The sequence below is a fragment of the Anas acuta genome, chromosome 13 (assembly GCF_963932015.1).
Source record: "Anas acuta chromosome 13, bAnaAcu1.1, whole genome shotgun sequence".
Classification (NCBI taxonomy): Eukaryota; Metazoa; Chordata; class Aves; order Anseriformes; family Anatidae; genus Anas; species Anas acuta.
In genome coordinates, this window is record NC_088991.1 from 6,896,611 (window position 1) to 6,921,003 (window position 24,393).

The window sequence follows — 24,393 nt, forward strand, 5'->3', positions numbered from 1 at the left end:
GGCTGCCGCTGCCGCTGGCTCCGCCGCCGCCGCTCCGCCGCGCCGGGGTCCCACCGACCCCCGCCTCCGAGGCCACGGGGCCCTGCTCGCTTCCTCAGCCCAATTTCCACCGCAGCCCGGCTCGGGAAACAGGTGCGTGCCCGCCGCCCCCTCACCGCCCCCCCCCACCCCCCCCGGACGCCCGGCCCCGCTCCGCACGGGCACCCCCGGGCCCGTTCGGCCCTCAGCGACCCAGAGGAGAATTGGGGAGGGGAGCGGAGGGGAGCGGGGGGGGCACCGGGGATGAAGGGAGGAGAGGGGGGGGGGTGAGGCGAGGCGAGGCGAGGCGGACGGGGCGGGCGTCCCGACCCCGCTCCCCGCCGGTCGGGGTCTCCATGGAAACCGGTCCCGGGACAGCTCGGGGCGGGCGGCGGGGGATGAGGGGGGGGGGGGACAACGGGGGGGGAACGGCGGCGGCGGGCGGGGGCCGCGGGCGGTGACAGCGCCGGGGCCGCCGCGCTCCGCGCTCCGCTCCCTGCCCCGCGACGGCGCCGCGTGCCCGTGCCCAGCCTGGAGCCGCGGCACCGCCACCGGGATCGGCACCGGGACCGGGGACAGGCACCGGGTATAGCACCGGGATCGGCACCTGCCGCTACCGGGGGGTCCCGGGGCACGGCGGGGGCCGGGCGGGGCGGGGCGGGGCGCGGCGCACCCGGGACGGCGGCGCCGGGCGCTCGCGGAGAGTTTGGCGGCGTGGGGGCCCCGCGGCCGGCCCCGGTGCCCGGTGCCGGTTCCCGGTTCCCGGTTCCTCCGCCCTTACCGGGAGCCGGCGGCGGAGTCCCCGTCCCGGCCCGGCCCCGCTAGCGGAAGGAGCCCTCCCCGGGGGCAGCGCGGCTCCATGTTCGGGGCTGCCCCGCTGCGGCCCCCCCACGGCCCTGCCCGGGGCTGCGGCGAGCGGCCCCGGGGCCAACTGTTGAACCGGGGACGGGCCCGGGGGCGGCGGGGCCTGGGCCGCGGCGGGGCCGCGGAGTGCCCGGGTGGAGCCCCCCCCTCCCTCCCCTCCCTCCCTCCCCTCCGCCGCCCACCCCCGGCCGCGGCTGCCGGGGCCCGGCCTCCCCGCGGGGCTACGGGGACGGGAACGGGAACGGGGCCGTGTGTGTGTTGGGGGGGGGTGGGTCCGAGCCCCGGACTCCGTCCCCGCCCGGTTGTGGCGGGGCTGAGGCCGCCGCTGGGGCCCCGCAGCTCCGGGGCGGGCTCGGCGCTGGCTCCGCGGCCGGGCGAGCGCATCGCGGGCCGGGAGGGGCCGGGAGGGGCCGGGCCCCCGCCCCGCTCCCCGCTGCCCAAGGTGAGCGGCGGCACCGGGAGAGGCACCGGGAGAGGCACCGGCACCGGGAGAGGCACCGGCACCGGGAGGAGGCGCTTCCTGCTGCCGGAGAGGAAAAAAACCCAACTCCTCCGGCGGCGTGCCGGTAGCCGGCGGTTCGCTCGGAGAGCCGATTCCGTGTCCTCGCCTGACCGCGGGGTGAAACCCGTTCGGGAAAGCATCGCCGGGAGTCCTGCGGCTCTGCTCCTGCGCTGCTCCGCTCCGAGTCCTTGCCGAGTCGCTCCTCTCCTTCTGCATCCGCTGCCGGGGACCCCATTGTTCCGCTGGACGCTGCCCGAGCCGGAGGGGCAGCGAGCGAGGCGAAAGGGCTCCGGCACCCCGCAGCCTGCCCCGTGCCGTCCCGCAGCGCCGGCGGTGCAGCTCAGCCGCTCCCGGTGGCTGCGCAGCGGGGAAGGCAGCGTGCTGCTTGCTGCTTCTCCGCCCGTTCCCCAAAAAAGCATTCCTGCGAAGGTTTCCGGGCCCTGCCGTGGTTTGGCCTTCGGGAGGAAGCCACCACGGGCACCTCTGGGCTCCGGTGCTGTGGGGTTTGCTGCGCCGTGGGCCTTTCCAGGTGCGGTTTCCAAAACCTTTTACGGATAGCCACATGTAGTGGCTTTTTTTTTTTCCCCATCCCTTTAAAATCCACTAGGATGGGCTTTCGTGGGACAGCCCCATCGCCTCGAGCAAGTCAGGCTCTAGTGACAGAAGCTGTCCGGCAGCTGGGACATCCCACTCACCGAGCGCTTGATGCGCAACAAACTTTTTTTTTATTTTACGCAGGGATGGGTTTTCTTTTTCTTTCTATTTTTTTTTCCCCCCTCAATTCATCGCGCCGAGTATTTATAATTGCTTACGGCGTTACTGTGTCTTTAAAGCAGCTTAAGCAAATGCGTGCGGGCAAAGCCTGGCTCAGCACCGCAGCGGTCCGGGGCTGTGCAGGGAGACCAGACCCAGCACGGGGCTGCTGCCGGGGCCGGGCTCTGTCTCCCTCTGCTTCCACCCAAGCAGAGGCAGACAGCCCTGTCCCCGCTGGGTTTTGTTCTCCCAGCAATTTCTGCTTGTCAGTTTGGCCACAATTTCTGACCTCTCTGTGAGAAACGCACAATAAAGCGCTGTCTTTTTTTTTTTTTAATTTTGCATATGATACCCTGTGTGCGTCCTGGGAGAGGACCATCACGATTTACTTCTTTCTTTATTTTTTTTGCACGCGGTTCTCTTTGGAGGGGTTTTCTGAAGCGCCGTTTGGGGCTGAATCTCTGCGGATGCGTTTCAGGCAGCGCTCCGGTTGGCACTTGCTCTGGACCCGTGTCCCTCAAATGGACGCCTGACAATTGCATATATAAAAAAAATATATATATATATATATTTTCTAGCCTGTGTTACTAATGGCAACGAAGATTGCCAAAGTGAGCAAACTATCGTGAGCAAATGAGACTGTCCCTGTTGGTGCAGATCGTTTCCTCCTGACCCACACGTGCCCCACCGAGGGGCAGCAGGGGCACGTTCCTCCTCATTCCCCTGCCTTTGCTCACGTCGAAGTAAGCGGGTTGCAGGCGGCGGATGCCCAACGGCAAGTCCCGCTCGGCTTCCCTGCAGCTGACACCGTTTTACGCTTTCATCACGGGGGGAAAAAGTGGCGTTCTGGGTTTTGCTCCTCTCTGGGAAAGGAGTGTTACAAAGGTGTCTCCCGTGGGTGTGTTTCCAGGGTCAAAGTGCATCCCTGCCGGCCTCCCACAGTGCCCCCTGGCCAGCCGCGCTGTACAGCACCTTGGAAATCCCAGCGACTGCGTCCTCCCGATGATTTCTTGCTGCAGAGGGATGCGCCGGACTTTTCCAGTACGCTCAGACGGGCAGATCTCCCTTCCCTTCCCTTTCTCTGCGCCGCTGTCCCAGTTATGCGGCGGGGAAGCAGAGCCGACGGGCGGCGTTGCGCCGTGCCTGTCAAGAGCTCGGCCCCCAGCCGGGTGCATCTCTTTGTCTGCTCAAAGTGACCCAAAGTGGCATCTCCAGAGCTTGCCCTTGGCCTCGTGAGGTTTGCTTTGTGAGAGCGGTGTGGTGCTGGAGCTGCCCTTCGCTCTGGGGGGAGCTTGCTGGCACCTGTAGCCCCGCATTGCCTGAGGGCGCTGCGTGGCACTCTCCTACCTGCCCAGAGCCCGAGCAGAGGGAAGCCTTGTGCTGTCAGCTGGGAGGTTTTAGGAGGCTGGCTGCTGCTCTTTTGGTGCCTGTCAGCTCCTACCTGGCCTAGGAAAGGCACAGTGGAGACAGCAGCGATGGGTTGGCACGTAGCTGGTGCTAGGGTGGAGGAGAGGAGAGGTAAGCATCTTAAAACCCGAGCCATTTCAATGCTTGGAGATGTAGAGAGCGGTAAAATACATAAAAAGCCTGTTGGGGGAGTAAAGACAGCACGGTCCTAAAGCTGAATGAGTTTTGCAGCATGACAAAGTGGCTGGTGCGAGCTGTCTCTGTGAGGAACGGAGGAAAAACGCCGCCCTGTAGCTGCCTGGGGGCACCCAAGGCACTGCAGGGGCAGAGTGTGGTCAGCATCACGGCTCCGGCTGGCCGGGGGCACTGAAATCAGGACCCCTGATCGGGAAGAAGACAAACCCCGTGTTACCTGTGGCTGGGGGTAGCCCCGAGAAGTTGGCCTAGGTGCCTGCCAGCACCAGCAGCGGAGGGGCTGAGCATCGCAGCCGGTCGGGGAGCTGGGCTGGCTGGGGAATTGCTGTTATTTGCGCTGTTATTTCCCATTTGCAAACCCGTTTTCCTTCACAAATACCTCCCGCACCTCTGCCGCGTTAATGCCAGGGTGAGGGGCAGCGTCGCAGTCAGAAACTTAGTCAGGAAGCCTGGCAGCTCGAGTTAGGATCCCTGAGGGTGAGGAGCAGGCGTGATTTTTAACAGTGCCCGGCATGGAGATTGAAAAAAAAGTTAAAAGCAGCCTGTCCTGCCAGCCTCAGCTTGGCCATCCTTTGACAACTAGCGTTGCCTCGGTGCTGCTGGGATGTTGGGCGAGGAGGATTTCCCTATAATAATTACGGGAAAGGATCTGTTCCCAAAGAACTTCATCTCAGGAAACTTGTTTCCATGGACTGTCTGGCTGTGTTTCAGCCTTGGGTTAAGTCTTGACTTAATTCAAGGGGACTTTGTGTGCAGTTAACTTGAGCAAAAGCATGCTTTTACCACAAAAAAAGACACCTAATGCTTCGCTGGTCCTGGAGCCCGGCACAGACTGGTTTGCATAGCAGCCTCCTGTCCATCTGCAGAGCAGCAAGGGGTTTTGTCGTAATAAATAACAAAAAAAAATTACTATGCTTTTAATGAAGTTAATTCATTAGCGTTCGTTTCCCTGAAAATCTCTCTGAGTGCTTGCTGTCGAAGACAAACGTGTTCAGCACCTTTCTTGCTGGCAATTCCTAGAGCACGCTTTGCTTGGAGAGGTGAACGAACGTTAATTCCACGCGATGAGCCTCTCTCCGTGCAAAATGTGATGTTGATGGTCTTATTTCACTCTAAACTCATTTTCTTTGGAGTTAATTAGAATTGGCCGGGCACCTATTGAGCTAAATCAAAATAAGACTGGTTTCATACACACTTCTTTTGGCAGAGGTGTTGGATTAAACAGATCCTGTGCCAGGCTGTGCCCTCTCTCCCTCCTGGTGAACCTGAGCTAGGATGGGTTAAAACCCAACCAGCCAGGGGGAAAAAAACATAAAATATCTGTTTTTAAACACAGATCAGCAACCTGGTCAAGTTTGCCGGGGCACCCCACGGTTTCAGTGTCATGGTAGAAGGGGCGAAGGGAGAGAAGGGCTGCAGTGCTTTCTGCTACTCAAAGGCACGTAGGAGAACCCATGCCCTAGTTGTGTTCTCCAAGGGGTTTCTCCTGGTTTAATTACAGCCGTTTCAAGCTGAACTAGCGTAGAAGAGGGGCTTGCTTGTGTTGACTCAACTACAAGTCTCCTTCGATCCAGGCACCCTGCAGCTGCTCTTTCTGGCTCGGCGTTGCACAACCTTCCTAGTCGGTGCTCTGAAGGATGCTCTTCTTGTGCCGTTCCTTCCAGTCCGTGTTTGAGAACGTGCCTGCTCTTTTCCCCGTGTTTTATCCCTTCTCATACTCGAAATCTTGGTTTTCCTTTTATTTTTTTTTCCCTTGTTCCTTTTCCATTCCCTGCGGAGTGTCTTTGGCACGATTCCCGCATCATCCGTAGAGGGCAGAGACCAAGAATTCACGAAACGGCGTCCGTCTCCGTGGCTGTGCCCCCCTGGCTCTCTTCTCGTGGCCATCCCGCCTCATCTGTTGGCCGGCTCTTACTCGAGTGCTCAAAACGTGTCCCTTCTCCCAGCCCCGTGCACTGCCTTGTTACCGCTTCCCTCGCCAGACCTATTCTTGGGCCGTGCCTGTTCCCTGCTTGTTTTGATGCCTCAGCTTGCCTCCAAACTCCTGTCCTGCGTCGTGCAGCCGCGTGCGTCCCCTTTCCCACTCGCACAGAAGGTCCCTTCCCAGTCCTCCCGAAACAGCTGTCCTGTCGCTGTGCTCAGGGGCAGAAACTTTCTCCTCCCCTTCTTTCAGTTTAGCCTAAGATGGTGAAATCCCCGCAGATTGTTTGTTCCCCTATTTCCTTTATGTTGCATTTCTCTCCAAGCATCGAAAGACTCCTCCCCTTCCTGCTCCAAGCCACCTCTCATTCTCTTTGGGTATGACCCTGCTCTCTGCCTTAGAATTGGCCCAGCTCCCCCTTCCATGATAGAGTATTTCTTCCTTCTTACAGCGTGCCTCTTAGTAGCTTCCCCCCTCTTCTCGTGGCTCCCCTTTCCATCGTTTTGCTCGCTCGTACGTGCAGATGTGTCCGTCGCTTCTTTTTTAGCCAGCAAAGCACCTTGCCCCCGTTTCTCCTACGCGCCTGGCCTTTCTTTTCCATTTTCAGAGGATCCCTACTGGCATCCTCGGGCTTAGGCAAGGACACCTGGCAGCAGCTGCGGCCAGGGGGTGCAGTCAGTTCGGCCTGACGGTCCCTCTGCAGCTGGTCTCAGCATAAAGGGATCGTGCGAGCCACCTCTTGTCCTGTTCACAGCTTGTGTCGCCAGGATTTTGTCAGGGAAAAGACAACTGACGGAGATTTGGGATCACGTGGCCCTTTTAGCCTCTTCCCACTCTCCCCCGCTGCACCAAGAACACCCCTCTGCCTCTTTGCCTGCTTTCCCTTCACGTGTTTACAATTCATCGGAATCGGGAACCCCCCTGGCAGCATCTCCGCCGTTTGCAGGCAGTCCCTGCTGGCTCCGAGCTGCGTCGTGCCGTAGATCCTCTCCTCCTTTTCCTCGCCTTTTCCCTGATACGACTTCAGCAGCAAAGCTGCCTTAATGCTCCAACACCCAGCGCTGCACGATTGGCTGCGATAACCTCCCTCGAAAGCTCCACCCAGCCGACGGTGCAGCGCGGATGCTCGCAAGTCTCTGTGTTTCCTCGTGTTTTCCTCCCCCCCCTCCTCACCCCGTACCTCCGCTGAATACCGGCACCTTCCCGACAGAAGGTGCTGTTGTGCCGAGGCGTGGAGGTGTTTGCACCACGGCACGTCCGATGGCACTGCTGGCAAGCCTCTGCCCCCCGCCTCGGGTTCCTCAGCTGCTTCCTCGTTTGAGTTTTTCCGCGTTGAACCCGGCACATGCTGGTTTCTCGAAGTAATACGAAGCCTCGGGGGTGTCCGTGTTTGACCAGGCCGTCATCGTCGTGGGCGAAGATCTGTCTCGAGGCTCTCTGTCCTGTGCTGGAGGTTCCTCCGGAGCGGGAAGAAAACCGGGGGAATCTTGCAAAGGATACGCCCGTGCGTGAGGTTTCACCGGTGTGAAACTCGCGAGGTGGTAGCCGGAGGCTTTTGGGCAATAAAGATCTTTGATTAAGAGGATGGGCGGACTGTGGATCCCGTCCTGGGGCACTGCTTATTTCTTCCAGTCGCCTTCCAGCCCTGAAGCATCTCGCACGTTACACCCACCCTGCCTGATGATACAACGGGGATAACCGTGGTTGAATGGTCGTCCTGGCATGAGTTACCAAGCCTCTGGTTTACACTTTTTCTATTTATTTTATTTTTTTTTTCTCTCTGTAGGCAGAGTGGCCCCTCGAGCCCCAGCAGGCCCTGGTCGGTGACGAGCAGTTGTCATGATCTCTACAGCACCTCTCTACAGCGGGGTGCACAACTGGACCAGCACAGAGCGGATTCGCATGTGTGGCCTCAACGAGGAGAGGTGAGGTGCGTGGGTGGCCTGCCGGGGGAAGGAGGTGGAGAACGTGAGCGAGGGGTCTGGGAGAGAGGCTCCGGAGGGGCTGCTGCTTTTAGTAGGGGATCGGGCCGAGGGGTGAGGTCTCTGCTCTCTGCAGAGGACCCCTTGGCTGCACTGGTGGGTCTCGGGGCTGTGCTGTTTGTGCACGCCGTCGGCTTCGTCAGAATTGTGCCCTTAACCGCAAGGGAAAGGAAAGAGGCTTGAAGGGAAAGACGTTTAGATGTAGAGCTTAGGGATATGGTTTAGTGGGGACTGTTAGCGTTAGGTCAGAGGTTGGACTCGATGATCTTGAGGTCTCTTCCAACCTAGAAATTCTGTGATTCTGTGAAAGGCTTGACCCACCGCAAGCCAAGCTACTAAGAAGAGCTCCCAGTGACCCAGGGGGGGTCATGCAGACCTAACCCTCAGGTGGGAGAGCGGTGACACGCCACTACCACACAGGAGCTGAGGGAGGATTAGCGGCCCGGAGGCAGCATCGATCGAGGCTCGCTTTTGCTCTCCAAACCGATGGGTCGGTGCCTTCCTGGAGGCTCCGCACACCCAGAACGTTTGCCAGAGCCTGGAAAGCTTCACAGGCTCACGGGCAGCGCGTGCCTGTTGTCTCCCTGCCTTCCTCAGCGGAGGCTTTTGGCAGCGAGCCCTCCCAGCGCCAGCCCTAAGAGCGGGATAGGGAAGAGCCCAGCCTCATCTGGGGCAGAAGCGCGGGCAGGGATCGTCTGCGGCCCTCAGATAACAACCAGAGGACGGCGTCGCCCTCCAAACACCTCTCCTCAACCGCTCGGGGCTTTGCTCCGAGCCCCAACCGGGCCGCCCGGCCCCGGCCCTTGTGTGGAGGCACCGGGGGCGGGTGAAGGGGGGGGGGGGGGCGGCCGCGCTGCGCCTCAGCCGGCCTCGAGGGGCCGCTCGGGGCAGCCCACGGGGCCCGGGGCCGGCGGCTGGGACCTGCCCCCGGCTTCCCCCGTGGGGAACGGGCACGGGCACGGGGGCTGCGGGGAGCCGAGGCCTCGCGGGCCGGGCCGGGCCGGGCCGGGCCGGGCGGGGCGGCCGCCCGCTGTCCAGCTCCTTGGGCCGCCCGGGCTCGGGCGCCCTCTGGCGCCTCGCTCGCTGCCCGCCGGGGTGGAGCCGCCTCGGCCCCGAAGCAGGGCCCCGGGCCCGGCCCCGGTGCCGCTCGGAGCCCCGGTGAGCAGCTGGAGCACGCTGCTTGCTGCTGCCCGCCCGCTGCTCTGCTGGCACTAATAACGGGGTGCGGGGGGTGTTGGGGTCGGCCCCGGGTGTGGTAACGCTGTGGTTGTTGTTCCTCCCCCAGGAGAGCCCCCCTTTCTGATGAGGAGTCTAAAACGAGCAGCTCCCAGCACTTGGGGTCTCAAGAGTTTTGTGTCAGCAGCAGCCTGTCCAAGGTGAGCTCCTTGTGTGCCCATCTGGGGCAGGAGAAGGCCTTTTCTCTGATGGAACAGCTACCCAAGGGGTCCTGCAGGCCCCCCCTCCAGAGGGATGCACCCAGGTGCACTTAGAGCGATGCTCGAAGCTGGAAAGAGCTTTTGGCGTGGCCTTCCTGAGCCCTGCCCGCAGGACACGGGGAGAAAGTCCTGCCTGCCTCGCTAGGAGCTTGAAACAGCTTGCACAGCTTCTCAGGGTCATCTTCTCCCTTCTGGTTGCAGGTGGAGCTCACAGCGGTCAGCGGTGATGGCAGCGGCGCCCAGGATGCAGACGGCAAGGTGGAGGAAAAGCTTGGACCCAAACTGGAAGAGCAGCCGCCTGATCCCAACCCGAACGCAGAGTGTGTGGGAAAGACTGTGAAAGATGACGTCCAGGGCCCTCTGGCAAGCCAGGGGGATGGCAGAGGGCAGGAGCCTGCGATCCCCAGAGCCGCTGAGCAGGAGAGCAGTGGTGCTGATGCTGCCTGGACACCTGCAGATCCTCCCAGTGACAAGCAGGCTGACGTTCCTCCAGCCTGCTCTGCGGCTCCAGAGAGCGAGCCTGCTGGGAAGGAGAAAACCACCCTGAGCACTGGAGCACAAGGGCCAGCAGTGCTGGCAGAAGGGACGTTGTCTGTGGTTGCTTCCGGCTGCAACACCTCAGCCTCCACCCCTGCTACTTTTACGTTGAGTAGAGTGTGCTTTCCCACATCTCAGGCCCCTGCTATGCAAAAAGTGCCCCTGTCCTTTCAGCCTGGGACAGTTCTGAGCCCGAGCCAGTCGCTAGTGTACATCCCACCACCTAGCTGCGGGCAGCCGCTCACTGTGGCTACGCTTCCAAGCACCTTAGGGGTCTCGTCCACGCTCACCCTCCCTGTCCTGCCTTCTTACCTACACGAGCGTTGCCTTCCAGGCATTATTGCTTCCCCAGAGCTGCGCTCCTACCCCTACACCTTCTCTGTCACTAGGCCCTTGGCTCCGGATGCCAAAGTGGTGTCCGTGGAGCTTAGCTGCTCTTCACCTTCAGGTGGAAGTGGTGCCCAGCCCGCTGCCGAGGGCGCTCCCCCGTCCACAGCTGGCCCTTCCCTCTCGCCCAGCCAGCCTGCACCGGCAGCATCGTGCGGAAGCACTGCTCCCTCTTCTGGCACTGGCACGCACGCCAGAGCCCCGGCAGCGCCTGAGCCGCATGCACCGGGGACCGCTACTTCAGTCTCTCCTCTGAAGTCTCCTCCGCAGCTGGAGCGCGAGATGGTCTCCTCTCCGGAGTGCAGCGAGATGCCGCTCGATCTCTCCTCCAAGTCCAATCGGCAGAAGCTGCCTCCGCCCAGCCAGCGCAAAACGCCTCCGATGCCCATCCTCACGCCCGTGCACACCAGCGGCAAAGCACTTCTCACCACGGTCCTGTCCAAGTCCCAGCGTGCAGCACAAAGCACGGGCAGCAGCGTCACCTCGTGTCTCAGCGCCACCCCGCCCTTCGTCATCTTCCCCGATTTCCTGCGGAACGGAGAGCAGGGCTCCTGGGTGAAGAACACCACGCTCATCAGCACCATTCCGGGCACCTACGTCGGCGTCGCCAACCCGGTGCCTGCCTCCCTGCTGCTCAGCAAGGACCCCGGCGTGAGCTTCAGCAGGGACCCGCGCCACCTTCCCAAGCAGGAGCCTATTTCCATCATTGACCAGGGAGAGCCTCGAAGCACCGGGGTTCCCTGCGGGAAGAAAGCCAACCAAGCTGGAGCAGAGAAACAGCAGGATCCTGCCAGGAGGCTTCACGGCAGAGTTACTCCGGGAGCTCCTTTGTGTCAGTCCAAGGACATCTCCACCTGGAACCCCGTCCAGGGAAGTGTGTACCCGCGCTGCCCCGTGAATGGAAAACCCTCCAACCCTCAGCTCCTGCCTCTTGGCTGGTCTCCTTATCATCAAACCCCCCTGCTTTCGATTGGCATCTCCACGACAGGGCAGCTGCCCCCGAACCAGAGCAGCTCCTGCAAGCCAGCTGGTGCAGGCGAGCTCCCGACCTTCCTGAGCGTGCAGCCGACGGAGTCGAGCGCCGCAGCCCAGAGCCTGCCGGAGGGGCTGCCCAGGCTCCCGCCCGTGGAAGCTGCCTCCAAGGGCAAGAGCTGCCGGGCCTTGCCCAAGCTCTGCGAGGAGCAGGCCAATCCAGCCCCGCTGAATGCAGGTCCGTCTCCTCAGACCACCGCTTTGGATGGGAAGGGGGGAAAGGGGAAGGTGGACAACCCTCAGAAGAGTCAAGAGTGCGATGGCCCAGAAGCTGACTCCAGCAAAGAGGGCGGTGTACAGACTGAGACTCCCCAGGGGAGCTGTAGCCTCAAACAGTCGGATGCAAAGCCTAAAAACCAAGTGTTAGCAGCCTACTTGTCCCACGATCTGCCCGCGGGTGGGCAGCAGAGCCTGCGGGGGATTTCAGAGGCACCTGCGGCGAGCCAGCGCAAGGAGCTGGGCTGCGAAGGCTCCCAGCAGCCGCCAGCTGCAGAGCCCCTCCAGTGCGTGCGCCAGGTGGATCTGTGCAGGGTCAAGAAGGAGCGGGTGGAGTGCGACGTCTCCTTTGCATCCGTGACTTGCTTGCGAGCTGGGGCTGCTCCCCAGGCCTTTGCCGAGGTCAAGCTGAAAGGCGTGGGCCAGATCAAGCAAGAGGGCAGCGTGCGCTGCAAATCCAAGCGGCAGCACGACGGGGACGCCAGGCAGGCGCAAAAGAGACTGAAGTGCAAAGCGCAGGATGGCGAGGAGTCCCCGAGCAAATCGGGGAGCCAAAACGCGCACGGCCGGAAGGTGGGTGAGGGGCTGCGAGGAAGGGGAATTGGCTGGGGCTGGTGGGTTACTGCAGAGGTTAGCGGGTGAGCTTGGGGGTGAGGAGGGGAGCTCTCACGGGGGAGGGCAGCGGAGAGCACAGGGCTTTCTGCCCGTGCTCTTTGGCTTTGCCTGGCAGTGGGTTCATGTCTGAAATACCCCGTATCTGTGGGCAGTTGAGAGCAAAAATGGATCTGGGTTGTCAGAAATGCCGGAGGGCACCAGCATGATGAGCGGGGGACGGTGTTTTGTCCCTTCTCCCTTGCTCCTCCAGCACCGTTAATCAGCAGCTCAAGCTTCAGTCTGTGTCCTCCATTCACAGTGGCGAAAACACCACGACAATCTGCACGAACTCAGCAAGCGAGAAGGCCGAACTGGCCTGGCATCAGTGAAGGATCACAACAGCCTCAGGGTAAAGCGTAAGCGTAGGAGGCCAGCGAAGACAGAGTTCCCATCTCCGGCACACCGTGGGGACAGCCACGAGGAAGGTACTGTTGTGAAAGGCAGTGTGTTCTTGCAGGGTCAGGCTGCGGCGGTTTGGGATGTACTTGGTGCTGTGGGACCGAGCTGTAGGTCTCCAGAATGGCCTCTGGAGCTGGTGGTTTCCTACCACAAACTGGGTTCCTAAACAGAGCAGAAACGAGCTGCTGGACTGCCCGTCCCAGGCCAGCAGATGTGTGTGCAGGGATCTGTGGCGCTTCTCCTCAAGGGGTGGTTTTCCCCACAGGTTGCCTTGAGAAGAAGCCCAAGAACAACTTTCGGGACTTCATTCCGGTGGTGCTGAGCAGCCGGACACGCAGTCAGTCGGGTGAGTTGGTGCCAGGATCCCAGGCACTGAGGCAGCCCTTCTGGGCGCTTCACCTCCTTGGCAGGTCACTGGCATCCCGGGTGGATTGTGAGCGTTTCCCTCTTCACAAAGTCCTGTGCCTGCCTTCTGTCCTGCCTCACATTTTGGTTTTCTTGTAGAGATCTTGGCTTTTTTTGTCAGCTAGAATTTGCGCTTTCTTGCAGGAAGCATTGCTGGCTCGTCAGCTAGCGTGATGGGAGAGTGTGATGTGACTGGCCAAGGCATTTTACCATTGTTGGAGGAGGATGAGGAAGAAGAGGAGGAAGAGGAGGAGGAAGAGACGTCCTTGAAACGTCGCAAGCTGCGGAAATCCCACCGAGCATCACGCTATCACAGTCGCAGGGCCAGGGACAGGTCTCTGTCAGAGAGGAGCAGCTGTCATGCGAGGAGAACCCGGGAGCTGCCCTGGAGAGTGGAAGCACCCAGGCAGCTATGGGAGCCCAACGATGAGGAGGAGGATGACAGCCACATCAAAAGAAAGAAAAGGAGACGACAGAAAAGTCGGAGATACCAGACAGGGGAGTACTTGACTGAACGAGAGGAAGAACGAGTGGGCTTCCCCCACAGGAGGCGAAAATCCAAAGCAGGTACAAAAGCGGAAGAGTTTCTGGTACCAGGCCAGGGCCCAAGGCTTTTTTTTTTTTTTCCTTTTTTCTCCCCTCTAAATAATTACAGGGTTTTGTCAGCACAATCAGAGCAATGGGCTTGATGTCCACAGTGTGAGCCACTCAATTGATCATCTCTTTCAGAAGTGTTTGCAGTAAATTTTTGAGCGTGAAACGTCAGCTTATGTGGCTAATTAGACACTGATCTCACCCTCAGATTAAGACAGAGGGTATGGGAAGATGGGGATCAGACGAGGTAGCACAGTGAAACATTTCTGGACAAGCATGGACCCCTGAGAGTGGTGTTCGATGTTCTCAGCTAAAGCAGAGGGAGACAGGACCATCACGGTTCAACTAGGCTTCTGTGTGCTCTGTTTTGCTTCATTAACTTCACTTGCAAGCTTGTACCAAGGACCGTAAGGATTAACAAAGCCAGAGTGTTTGCAGGCGACAGAAAAATCCTCCCCTGTGGTTTGTGTTGGCAGCTCTGCCTTGAGGAGAAAGCCGTGCCACCTGCTCGTGTCCTGCTTCCTGCTCTACCTCCGCTCTTACATTTTCTTCTCTAACTGCCCCAACCGCGTGGTCAGAACGAAATCTGTGATCTGTGTTCCCCTGAGATCTAGCAGTCTCTGTCCTCCCTTCTCTCTGCCCTTGCAGGGGCGTTTTGAAGCCGTTGTAAGGATGGGATTGATCCACCAAAAGGCAGGTGTCTCAGCACTTCTGCCAGCTCCCCAGTTCATCCCTCAGAAGCGATGTAGTGGCTGCACAACCACTGCTGTCTGCTGCGCAGCGTTAGTGCTCAGATCATCAGCCCTCAAGAGAAGCTGTACTGCTGATGAGGCACGAGGAGTAGTGTCCTCCCGAGCTGTTTCTGCTCTAGCCTAGCTTTATGCTGTGTGATCAGGAGCAAAGTTCTGATGGGTTTCCTGGCATCTCTGCAGTTCTCTCCCAGACTCTCTCAGGCTGTCTCCCACTGCAGGCTGTTCCAAAAAGAGCCCACAGAAGTTTGAATGCAGCAGCATTTGGAAGAATTTTCTCCCGGAGCTTTATCACACATCTTAAAAGTGCCTGTCTTCTGCCCAGAAACCAGTTTTTCTTACAGACTGGTTGTTTGGTCCTTAGATATACGTGCTGCTCTATGTCAGATTTGGAAATTGTGGCCTAGAGCCATTGCTTCATTTGCTTCATTGCAGCCTTAACGTCCAACCTGCTGTCAGGGTCTGTCTAGCCCATGGTTTTCTCCTGACTGCAGCAAGCACAGAGGCGATGCAGGGCAAGCACCGAGCACAGCTTTAGCCAGGCTTCAGCTGGCAGGGATTCCCCAGCATTCAGAGCAGCTAAACTGGGGCTGTCCCTAACCAGGCCTTTTGTAGTTAATTTATGGCCCTCGTGGCCAAGAATTTGTCTGAATCCTTTCAGGTCCTGCTGATACTTGCTTCCACCACCCCTGGGTGGCAGCAAAGCCCTGAAGTTCTGTCCTTGCGGTGCAAAGCCGTGTTTTTTAACTCATTTCATGGAGTGCCCCTAAGCCTTGCACAGCAGGACTGTGTGAAGAAGATTTCTCCATTCAGCTGATCCACCCATTTGTGATTTTTACAAACTTCGGCCACCTCCTTTCAGCCTTCTCACCAGGCAGAGGAGTCCCAGCTTTTTTGTAAGGTAGCTTCTGCACTCCTCAGTTGTTCTGGTTGCCTTTCCCCACTGCCACTCCAGTCACCCTGAGACACGCAGGCCCGAACAGCCTGTAGTACTTGAGACGTGTTTGCTTCAAGATTTTATGTCTGTGTCTACCTAGGTATCATGGACAAACCCATTTTTCTGCAGGAGAGCCTGGTTCCTAGCAATAACAAGATATAAGTGGAAGTTATTGGTGGTGATTGATGTGGTGAAGCCTTAGCGTGACTTGGAAGCTGCTCCCGGACACCTACAAAACCTGCCTTGGTGCTGGAGGCAGCAGGATCAGTCATTCACGCAGTGTCCCTAACAGACCCAAGCATTATGTTTCTGAGGATTATCCCTCTTGATCCCTTGAAGTAACCCGCAGGGGCATTTCCTAGCTCTTCACCTAGAAATGAAGCTTTGTTCACAAAGTGCCCAAAGCCATAGACAGAGCCATGTTTGACAGACTCTGACTTTGAAAAGCTGCATGCAGATGCCTCTGCTCTCCTTCGATCTGCACAGTGCCCTTCCTTTGTAACCTGTTTCATTTAGACACTGTTCAGAAACAGCAGAGGGAGCTGTACGTTATCGCTCGTGGCAGGGTGGTTATTTGGTCACGGGGCTTTGCTTTTTGGTTCCATGCTTTTTCTCACTGCTGTCGTGCCCCTGCTATGGGATGTTGCTATTTCAGTGAAGCAGATTGCATGTCCTTCCACGATGAACAGGACCCTGCAGCTCTGCATCGTGAAAGGAAGGAAAGCCCGGATTTCCCTTGAGGCACTCGAGTATTTCCTGCCTCCATGCGTATGAAATTGAAACCCTAATGCCCTGCTTAAGGGGAAGACATGAGAGGGCAAGGTAGGGTCTGGTTTTGTAGGCCATGACTGTTCATGGACAGCTTAAAAAGGGGACGCCTCCTGGATGTCCTGTTCTCTCTAAGGGGTATCCCATCTGAGTTCTGCTTTTAGCCTTGCAGATAGGAGGGAAGCGTGCAGTTACCCCACTACATGCTGACAGGCGTGCTGACAAACTGCGTTCTCTAAAGAAAAACCTCAGTGAGTTGTGTGAGAGTCCCAGACCTCAGCAGGTTTGGTCTTTTCAGACTAGGGTGGCTGTCTGCTGTTGTGCTTCTTGTGTCCATGCTGAGTCCATCTCTGATGGGGAAACTTTGCGTATTTGCTGCTTGTGTCATGCTACGGGGCCTCTACTGTGGTCTGGATTTCTGGGTGTGTGGCCATCAGAGATGAGCGGTTTGTTTTGACTGGTTGCTGCTCCTGTACCTACAGAAACCCCATCATTCCCATTTCTCCTTCAGATTTTAGGTACCGGAAGCAGAAGGAGTCTGCGCAGGGTAAAGGCACAGAGCTACAGCTGAGGAGCAGGCTTTCCCCGTCCCCCCGAAAATCTCAAGGACACGCAGACTTTCGGAATGGCTTTTTCCTGGAGAGCTCAGACAGCTCTCCTGTCCAAGAAGAGCTAGAGAAACCATCAGGAAAACGCAAATGTAAAACCAAACACCTGGCAGGAATCTGTGATGAGGGGAAGGTATGGCTTGAACTGGGGGGGAGAAATGAGAGGGTGTTTCCTGTCTGTGAGCCGTGCCTGCAAGTGCTAAGAAGTTGTGTTCATTTTTTTTTCCTTTTTCTTTTTTTCTCCAGGTGAAAGGATGCTGGATCCAGCCCAAAATGCGCTCTCCGAAGAAGCCCCAGGACTCGTGGCCGCTTTGTAAATCCCATTGTGTCAGCCCAGGGAACTCCCCTGAGTTGCCTGTGGCCCAGCACATTCCTCCTGAAGCACGGCGGCTGATAGTGAACAAAAATGCAGGGGAGACCCTTCTGCAGCGAGCAGCTCGCCTGGGCTACAAGGTGAGTTTTGGTGCCCCTGGCTGCTTTGTGTACCGTGCTGCCTTATTTTGGTTTGCGTGTAACCAGGCCTGCAACGGTGTCGTTCCTGTAGGATGTGGTGCTCTATTGCCTGCAGAAAAAGAGCAGTGACGTGAACCATCGTGACAATGCTGGCTACACAGCTCTGCACGAAGCCTGTGCGCGGGGATGGATCGACATCCTCCACATCCTGCTAGAGCACGGCGCCAACGTGAACTGCAGTGCGCAGGATGGCACAAGGCAAGTCAGGGAGAGGGGAGGGGGCACTTCTGGGGAAGCACCAAAAAGTTTGGAGGCAGTCAGCAGGACGTGTTTATCAGGAAGATCTATCAGTCGTCACTAGATCTGTTTTAACCCAAAATGGATAATTTGCTTTGCAATCTCCTCCAGTATCTCCTTTTTTTCTGATAATGCTCCTGTCCCTGCAGGCCTGTCCATGATGCGGTGGCAAATGACAACCTGGAAACCATGTGGCTTCTACTTTCTTATGGTGCTGATCCCACTCTGGCCACTTACTCTGGGCAGACAGCTGTGAAGCTTGCCACCAGTGATGTGATGAAGCGCTTCCTCTGCGGTAGGTGCCAAGCCTTGGGGTGGCAGTGCTTCTGTGTGGCAGCATACAGGGACCAAGTCTGGGTGCTGAAGGGTTTAGAAGTGCCTGAGCAGTCAGTGGCTGAGTTATTTTAGCTCTGTCCTGTTGTGTTTATGTTTTTACCACCCACCTTTTAATTATAGACAAATATATCATTTACCAAATAAGAGACAAGCCACTTTTTGACCTCTAATGTGCAAGGCAAGAATAACAGCAATGTCTTTCTATACTGTTTAAATAGAAGTAAGATGAGTGTCAGGGCCTTTACACAACAGTGAGGAAGAGAGAGATGGAGTAAATGGTGGTGGTTCCCAGATAAATGTAAGGTAGAAAATCTCCAGTTTCTAAAAAGTCTTGTTTGCCAGTTTTCTGTCTGTGCTCCTCCAGGCTTAATGTTATGTGCACATGTTGGTGATGCAATTTTGAACTTGAGATGACTCTAAGAACCTTTCCAGCCCATGTAGTGTTGTCAGTTGTTTTCCCCTTTTAGCTTCTATTTCATGTTCTTGGGCCAGGGCAATGCTGTATTATCCCGAGTGAAAGTACCCTTCTTACAAGTAAGTTATGGTTCAGATTCTGCTGTACTGCCTAACTTTGCAGCAGAGGAAAAGCAACAAAGATGATGTATCTTACCCAGAATCAATGGATATGTATGCCAGGATCACAATGTGACCAGTAGATAAGCATTAATCATCTCAAATTTTCCACTTTAGATTACCTTCTGGATCTCCAGGGGCGCGCTGATGGGGATCCTCAAACAGCATGGGACTTCTACAGCAGCTCTGTACTCGGTGAGTTCAGTCAATCCCATTTAATTTACAGCAGCAGAGCAGAGAGAACTGTGTCTGTGAAATAACGCATCGTTCACTCGGTTCTGTCTTCCCTCCCAAATCACATCTCAGCTATCTTGACATAATGCTGCATGCTGAGAGTTCCCAGTGCTCCTGAAAGGGATTTTTTCTTTGGGAAACTACATGTTGGGGGTCCTTCTAAGCAGGCTGCAAACAGTGAGCAAGACTAGACTCCACGTGCTGCTGGTGATTCCCTCTGTGGAATCCCTCCCAGCCACTTCCAAGATGATAGATCATCACTTCGGAGTCCTTCGTAGAGACTTGGGTTATTTTTGCTGCCAAGCTAAAAGGCTGTTGATTTTAGTTGCTCACCCCTAGGTGCAACCTTGGGCCAAAGAAACTGTTAAAACCACAGCCTCCTTCCTCTGGATTTCTAATGGATTTCTAATACTTGAAGCTATTACAATCCTTTAAGAAGAATCCTCTTGACCAAAAGAAAAGTTGCTTCTCTTTGCCTTAAGTATTTCAAAGATATTACCCCTTTTGATTTATCACTGATTCCTACCTGGATTTCTTAGCTAAACAAGGAAATTGTGTGGTTTGCAGGGTAAGGGAGTGGCTGTCATCATTTACGACAGCATGCTGAGCTCTTGGTTGCCCAGAGAGCTTACGTGCTTGAGTATCTGCTTGTACCCCATTCATCAGTGTCCTTTCCTCCTCAAGATCCTGGTGTGAGATTGTACACTGTCAAATTCTTGTGCCCTGTAGGAGGCCCAATACCACGTGCAAGTAATTTTGGAATGTGCCATCTTGGTTTTGCTTTTTGCATACCTAATAGCATAGATGTGAATACCTTTGAACATTTCTGTCCTGTGTGGAGAAAAAAAAAAAAGCTCCTTTTACCTGTTTTTTTTTTTTTGTGTGTGTGTGTTTTTGTTTTTTTTTTTTCATCTGGCTAACCTTCGGGGGGATGAGGGCTATTGGGGTGCCATCAGTGATGGCAGTTCACTGCTCACAAGGAACTTGCTTAGATGCTTGGCTAATATGTGAAAGGGTGCTGCAGGAAGCACGGGGGACAGCATTTCATTTCCTTCCCCTAGACCTCAGTTGAGCTCCTCAGAGCATTTCTTCACTGAGGGTGGAGAAAGACAACGGTCTCTGTTAAAACACATCCTGCTTCTTCCAGTGGGGCTTCACACTAGCTCCTGTCTGCTGTGGGTGTCTCCTGGGTCCTTGTCATTCACACGGTGCCATTTATCAGGCTTTGTCTTCCTTCTATCCCGTGCTGCCTGAAGTTGGTTAACAAGTCAGACCAATCCAGCATTAAACTGCCTATACAATTCCTGAGAAATATCTTTTCAGCCTCACTCCAGTGGAAAGATCTTTCCATTGCTGGGTAGGCTGATGCATCTCAGGTGCTTCAGACTTCAACGGTTACTTCCACAGAGCACTTGGGAGAACTTAGGTTCTTCCCAGACCTGAGGCTGATGATCCCAAGAGAGACGGGACCACGAAATATTCTGAAACGCAATGACATGATATCACACAAGCTATATTTCCCTCTGTGGCTCAGAGAGAGGAAGGCAGAGATCCCAACCTGAAGTCGTAGCACGCTGCTGTCAGATGGTCAGTCTTACTGTCCTTCCTTTCACCTCTCTGCTCGGAGCATTTCCAGTGTAACCCTTTCACTTGCTTTTGTGAGTCTGTGGGGCAAGATGCAGCAAGGAATGGACCCAGCTGGAAAGTAATCCTTTATTCAATAGTCACCTCTGGTTCCTGCCTCCCCAGGGCAGCGAGGTACCTGCTGCAGAGTAATTGACCCAAAGTTTCCCTTTCCATCAGAGCCACCCACTGAAGCATGGATCATTACATGTCGCTCAGGATGGAGGAAAAATTCCTGGCCCCTGCTTGATCCATTTCTATTCTTTGAGGCAGGAATGTTGTCTGCATTTTCCCTTAGATCTGCAAATCTCTGGGGGCCAAAGGAAAATGAGACAAACGAGGGTGTGGGATCTCTAAGGTCTGGGTATGGTAAGCTCGTCAGCATCATACACTTCATGTTCCTGTAGCTCACGATACTAAGTCCCACCGCAGGGTTTTGTTCTGCACCTGGGACTAGCATTATTGTGCCTGATTATCCCTGTCTTGTGGTGGCACAGGATGTTCTTGTTCGTCAGCAGCCTTCACTCAGGTTAACAGACAGGACTGAGTGTGAGCAGTTTTCAGGAGAGATGTTGGGCCATTGTTTTTGCCACATTCAATGCATTTAATTCTTTTCTCCCAAGTTGTTCAAGAAAAGTGTTTTTTTTTTTTTTTTTTTTTTTTCAGCGATGGCATTTCAGCTTTGCCTAGCAGTGATACCAGAGCAATATTCACATCACTTATTTTTGCCCTTTTCTACAACAACTTTTGAAGATCGAAGTTCTTCTGGTTCTTAAGGATGTTTTTTTTCCTTGGCAGGACCAAGACATTATTTAATTTTTTCCTGAGACCCATGTGTGAATACATCTCCCGTCACCAGCTGTAGGTTGTGTATTAACATAACATTCCTGCTAGGTGCTGCGTTTATTTGCAGAGCAGTATGGTGCCTGGATCTTGCTCATGCAGCACACCGTAAGATTTTTTGGCAGCCTTTTCTTTCATATGTGGTCTTGAACTTTTTTTGCGTGATTGGTTTATTTGCTTACCAGCACATTTAGTCTACTTTGCTCTGTTAAATCTTCACTCTATTTTCTGGAAGTTTTTGGAGTTATCCTATATTATCTCAGCAGGCTCTGCAAACCCAAGACTATTCATACCTTTTATTAATAAAACCCAGGCAGAAAGCTATTTTTCGACACGTGCAAGCAAATCCTGCTGGAGCTCAGAAACCTCCTAGAAAAGCTAGCTTTATGCCAGAAATCTATGAAATCATACTTACTGTTGCTTTGTTTTAGTAAGCTTCAGATCTGCTGCACAGTTTGGTGGCACAGTCTTGCAGTCCTTATTTAGCCACAGTTACTGGCATGTACCTCTAGATAACCCACCGACAGTTGTCAAGAGTGGGATCTGGGTGGCAGAGTAGTCGAGCAGAGAGCAGTGCCTTCTTTTATAGGATCTGTGCAGACAAAGCATCTTGTACACTCACCTCCTTCCTGGCTGGTACAGATTCTTCCAGGCTGCAAATAGCTGTGCTAGTAAAGGGGTGAAAGCTGAGGCCGTTTCACAGGGAGTGTGTGCTTGACCCCAAAAAATACCTGCCAAGTCAAAGTGTCTCATCTTGCCAGCAGGCAGTCCCTTGTCTCATGTGGGATCAGTGTAATCCTGAAGGTCGCTATAATGTCAGATGTTCTTCCTACATAACTCACTCACCCTGTGGAGCAGCCTTGTACTCTTGAGAGTTTCTCCAAGATGAGGGGCTGGAAAGCCCTGAAAACTTTGTGGTGTTGTGGGGCCATGCGTGTGGGATTGTGCTGGTAGCTGGTCCGGAGTTATGCCCCAGGGGGTGATGAGCACTGGCTAGAGTGAAACTGAGCAATACCAATGTCTGTTTTGCTTATTGCAGAGGGGAAAGATACCATTGGATGCGATCTTCTGCTCAACCCTCCGGGAAGTTCAGACCAGGAGGAAGAGGAGCAAGATCCTGACAACTTCATGTTTGAGTTCTCAGACAAGCCGCTGCTTCCCAGCTATAACCTCCAGGTGTCAGTGTCTCGCGGGTGAGTCTCTTTTCCTGCAGCAGAGAGAATTTGGGTGACATTAATGCTGCAATAGCAGGGGGCTCGTGGGCCTGAGGGTTAACCTCCAGGTTGGGGGTAATGTGAAATGTTCAGGTATTGAAAATTAATGCGTGCTTGAGGAAACCCTTGAGAGCCCAAGCTGCAAAGGAGACAGGTAGTGTGGAGTTTAGCTTGTTACGTATCCGTCCTGTAGATCTCAGAGTTTGCCAATGGATGAAATTACCTTTATCCTTGTTCTACATGTAGAGACACAGAGGCACGGAACTAGGACAGCTTTCCTACTAGCAGCAAGCTGCTGCTGCTGAGGCAGGATAACCCTCTTGTGGCACACTCCCTATCTTATGCCATCTCATAAGAAAGCATGGCATAGACTGTTTTTAAATCTATTTTTTTTATTTTTTTTTATTGAGTAAAGCCCCAGTTGGTTGATGAAAAGGTTTCTGCAGCAATAGTCAGCAGTAGCTTGCATTGATCATTGATGGGTCTGACAAGATGGTTTTTCCTGTCATGAGAGTCTGAGTCAGGTCACAGCACTGGGGCACTCCTCCCTTCTCCTGTGACACGACGGCTATTGCATTTCCTTGGCCTGCAGAGGGGAGAAGGATGAATTGGAAGAGGGAGCGAGAAAAATGCCTCTCTTCTGTCTAGCAAATTTCTACTCCTGATAATTTCTGCCCAGCCACTGGGACAAGTACGGTAACCAGGAGAAATGGCTGGAAGGGAAATGGAGCCCCTGGTGACTGCAGACTGGGGGTGCTGCTGGGACATCCCCTAACACACAATCCTCTTGCTGTCCTCGCAGGCCCAGCAACTGGTTCCTCTTCTCCGACGTGCTCAAGCGCCTGAAGCTGTCCTCCCGCATATTCCAGGCCCGTTTCCCACACTTCGAGGTCGCCACGCTGCCCAGGGCGGAGTTCCAGCGCCAGGTCGCCCTCAGCCAGGTGCTGGCTCAGGACGAGGTGCAGGAGAGCCCCGAGCCAGCGCAGGGTGCCGCAGAGACAGTGGAGCTGGTGCACTACGAGCCCGAGCTGCTGCAGCTGCTGGGTTCGGCGGTGGAGTATGAGGCCTGGAGCAGCTGACGGGGGCAGGTCGCTCCCTGCATTACAAGGCAATAATAAGGACCAACGGGAAGCAGCCCTCTCAGCGCCAGCAGCAGGGACCCGAGTCTTTGGCCAGCCAGTCCTCCTCCTCCTCACGGTGCCTCGGTGCCAGCTGGGGCGAGAGGACGCTCGCCTCCAAGGACTTCCCAGGGTCCCTTTGTGATGAGCAGCGGTGGTTGCAGCTCTCTGGCAGCCCCATCCAGCAGCAGCAGGAGGTGAAGCCTTCTCTGTGGGGCTCGGTGGGCTGGAGCTCATGGGGCAGTGACCAGCTCGAGCTCTGCAAGCGCAGGGCAGTGGGTGCCGCTGCACGTTCCTGCCTGACCCTGTGGAACTGCGCCTCTCTGTCTGCCCTCCTCCCTGCCCCCAACGTCTTCCATAGTATTTATTTAATTAGTATTTAATTTGTAATGTTTCCTTTTGTTTTTGCTGAGTCTGTATCACTGTGATTATGTGAGCTGCGGGCTACGGGACGAGGGCTTCCTCCGGCCCCTCTCCAACACTCCCCATGGCTGGCGCTCCCCCGGAGCACAGCCCCTGAGCTGCAGAACTCTCACACCTCGGCTGAGGGCCTGGGGACAGTCACTGCTCTTAGCTTCGGAGCCAGCTTCTGCTGAAGGCACTCTCTCACCTGCCAGCCAAGAGCCAGCCGCTCTGCTCCGTCCTCTCACCAGGCTCCTTCCCGCATTTCATTCCCTCTGCTGCCCTCAGTCCCCGTCGGCTGTCGCGGAGGCAGCTGCAGCCTGCGACCCCGAGCAGACCCCACGCTTCCAGCAGCTTGTCTCCCCCTGGGGTCTCTCACCACTGCAGAACCCCCCTCCCCTTGCCCTGCGCTGTGTCTGCTTGGCTTTTCCTCACTCCACGGCCCCTCCTGTGTCACTGGGAGCAGTTCTACTGGTGAGAGCGGGCACGGCGCGCTGGTGCCAGCCACAGGGGCACGGGGCAGGGCTGCTCCGCTCCCGGTAGATGGTACAGTTTTATTGTACAGGTGCTAACAGGACTCTGAGGACGGGACAATCTGTTTTGTTTTTGTTTTTGTTTTTCTCTGGCTCTCCCCTGCTCAGCAGCGGGAGCAATGGGTGTTGTTTTTTTTTTTTCTTTTTTTTTTTCTTTTTCGTTTGTTTGTTTTTTCTTTGTGTTGTGTTTCTTCCCAGCCAGGGCAGGTGTACCCTTTCCCCTTGGACTCCCAGCTGCTGGCCTCCACTCCCTGAGGGGCCCAGCATCTCCTTTTTTAAGCCGAGGGGTTTTGCCTTTGGGTGTGTATTCTGGCTGCTCTTTCTGATTTCTGTTTTATTATAAGCAACAGGCTGTGGTGTCAAAAACACTTCTGTACAGAAAAAACCTGCATCAGGCCCCCTG

The 24,393-nt window shown here is 55.7% G+C and overlaps 1 protein-coding gene across 1 annotated transcript; it reads left to right on the forward strand.

The window, feature by feature from the left end:
* BCORL1 (BCL6 corepressor like 1) lies at positions 1-24,393 on the forward strand. The gene is made up of 14 exons (XM_068697417.1): positions 1-132; positions 7,447-7,585; positions 8,928-9,018; positions 9,280-11,823; positions 12,164-12,329; positions 12,569-12,649; positions 12,853-13,275; positions 16,268-16,497; positions 16,611-16,817; positions 16,909-17,075; positions 17,264-17,409; positions 18,141-18,218; positions 21,763-21,916; positions 22,740-24,393. The coding sequence occupies exons 2-14, from the start codon at positions 7,500-7,502 to the stop codon at positions 23,014-23,016; spliced, it is 4,650 nt and encodes a 1,549-aa protein (XP_068553518.1). The 5' UTR covers positions 1-132; positions 7,447-7,499; the 3' UTR covers positions 23,017-24,393.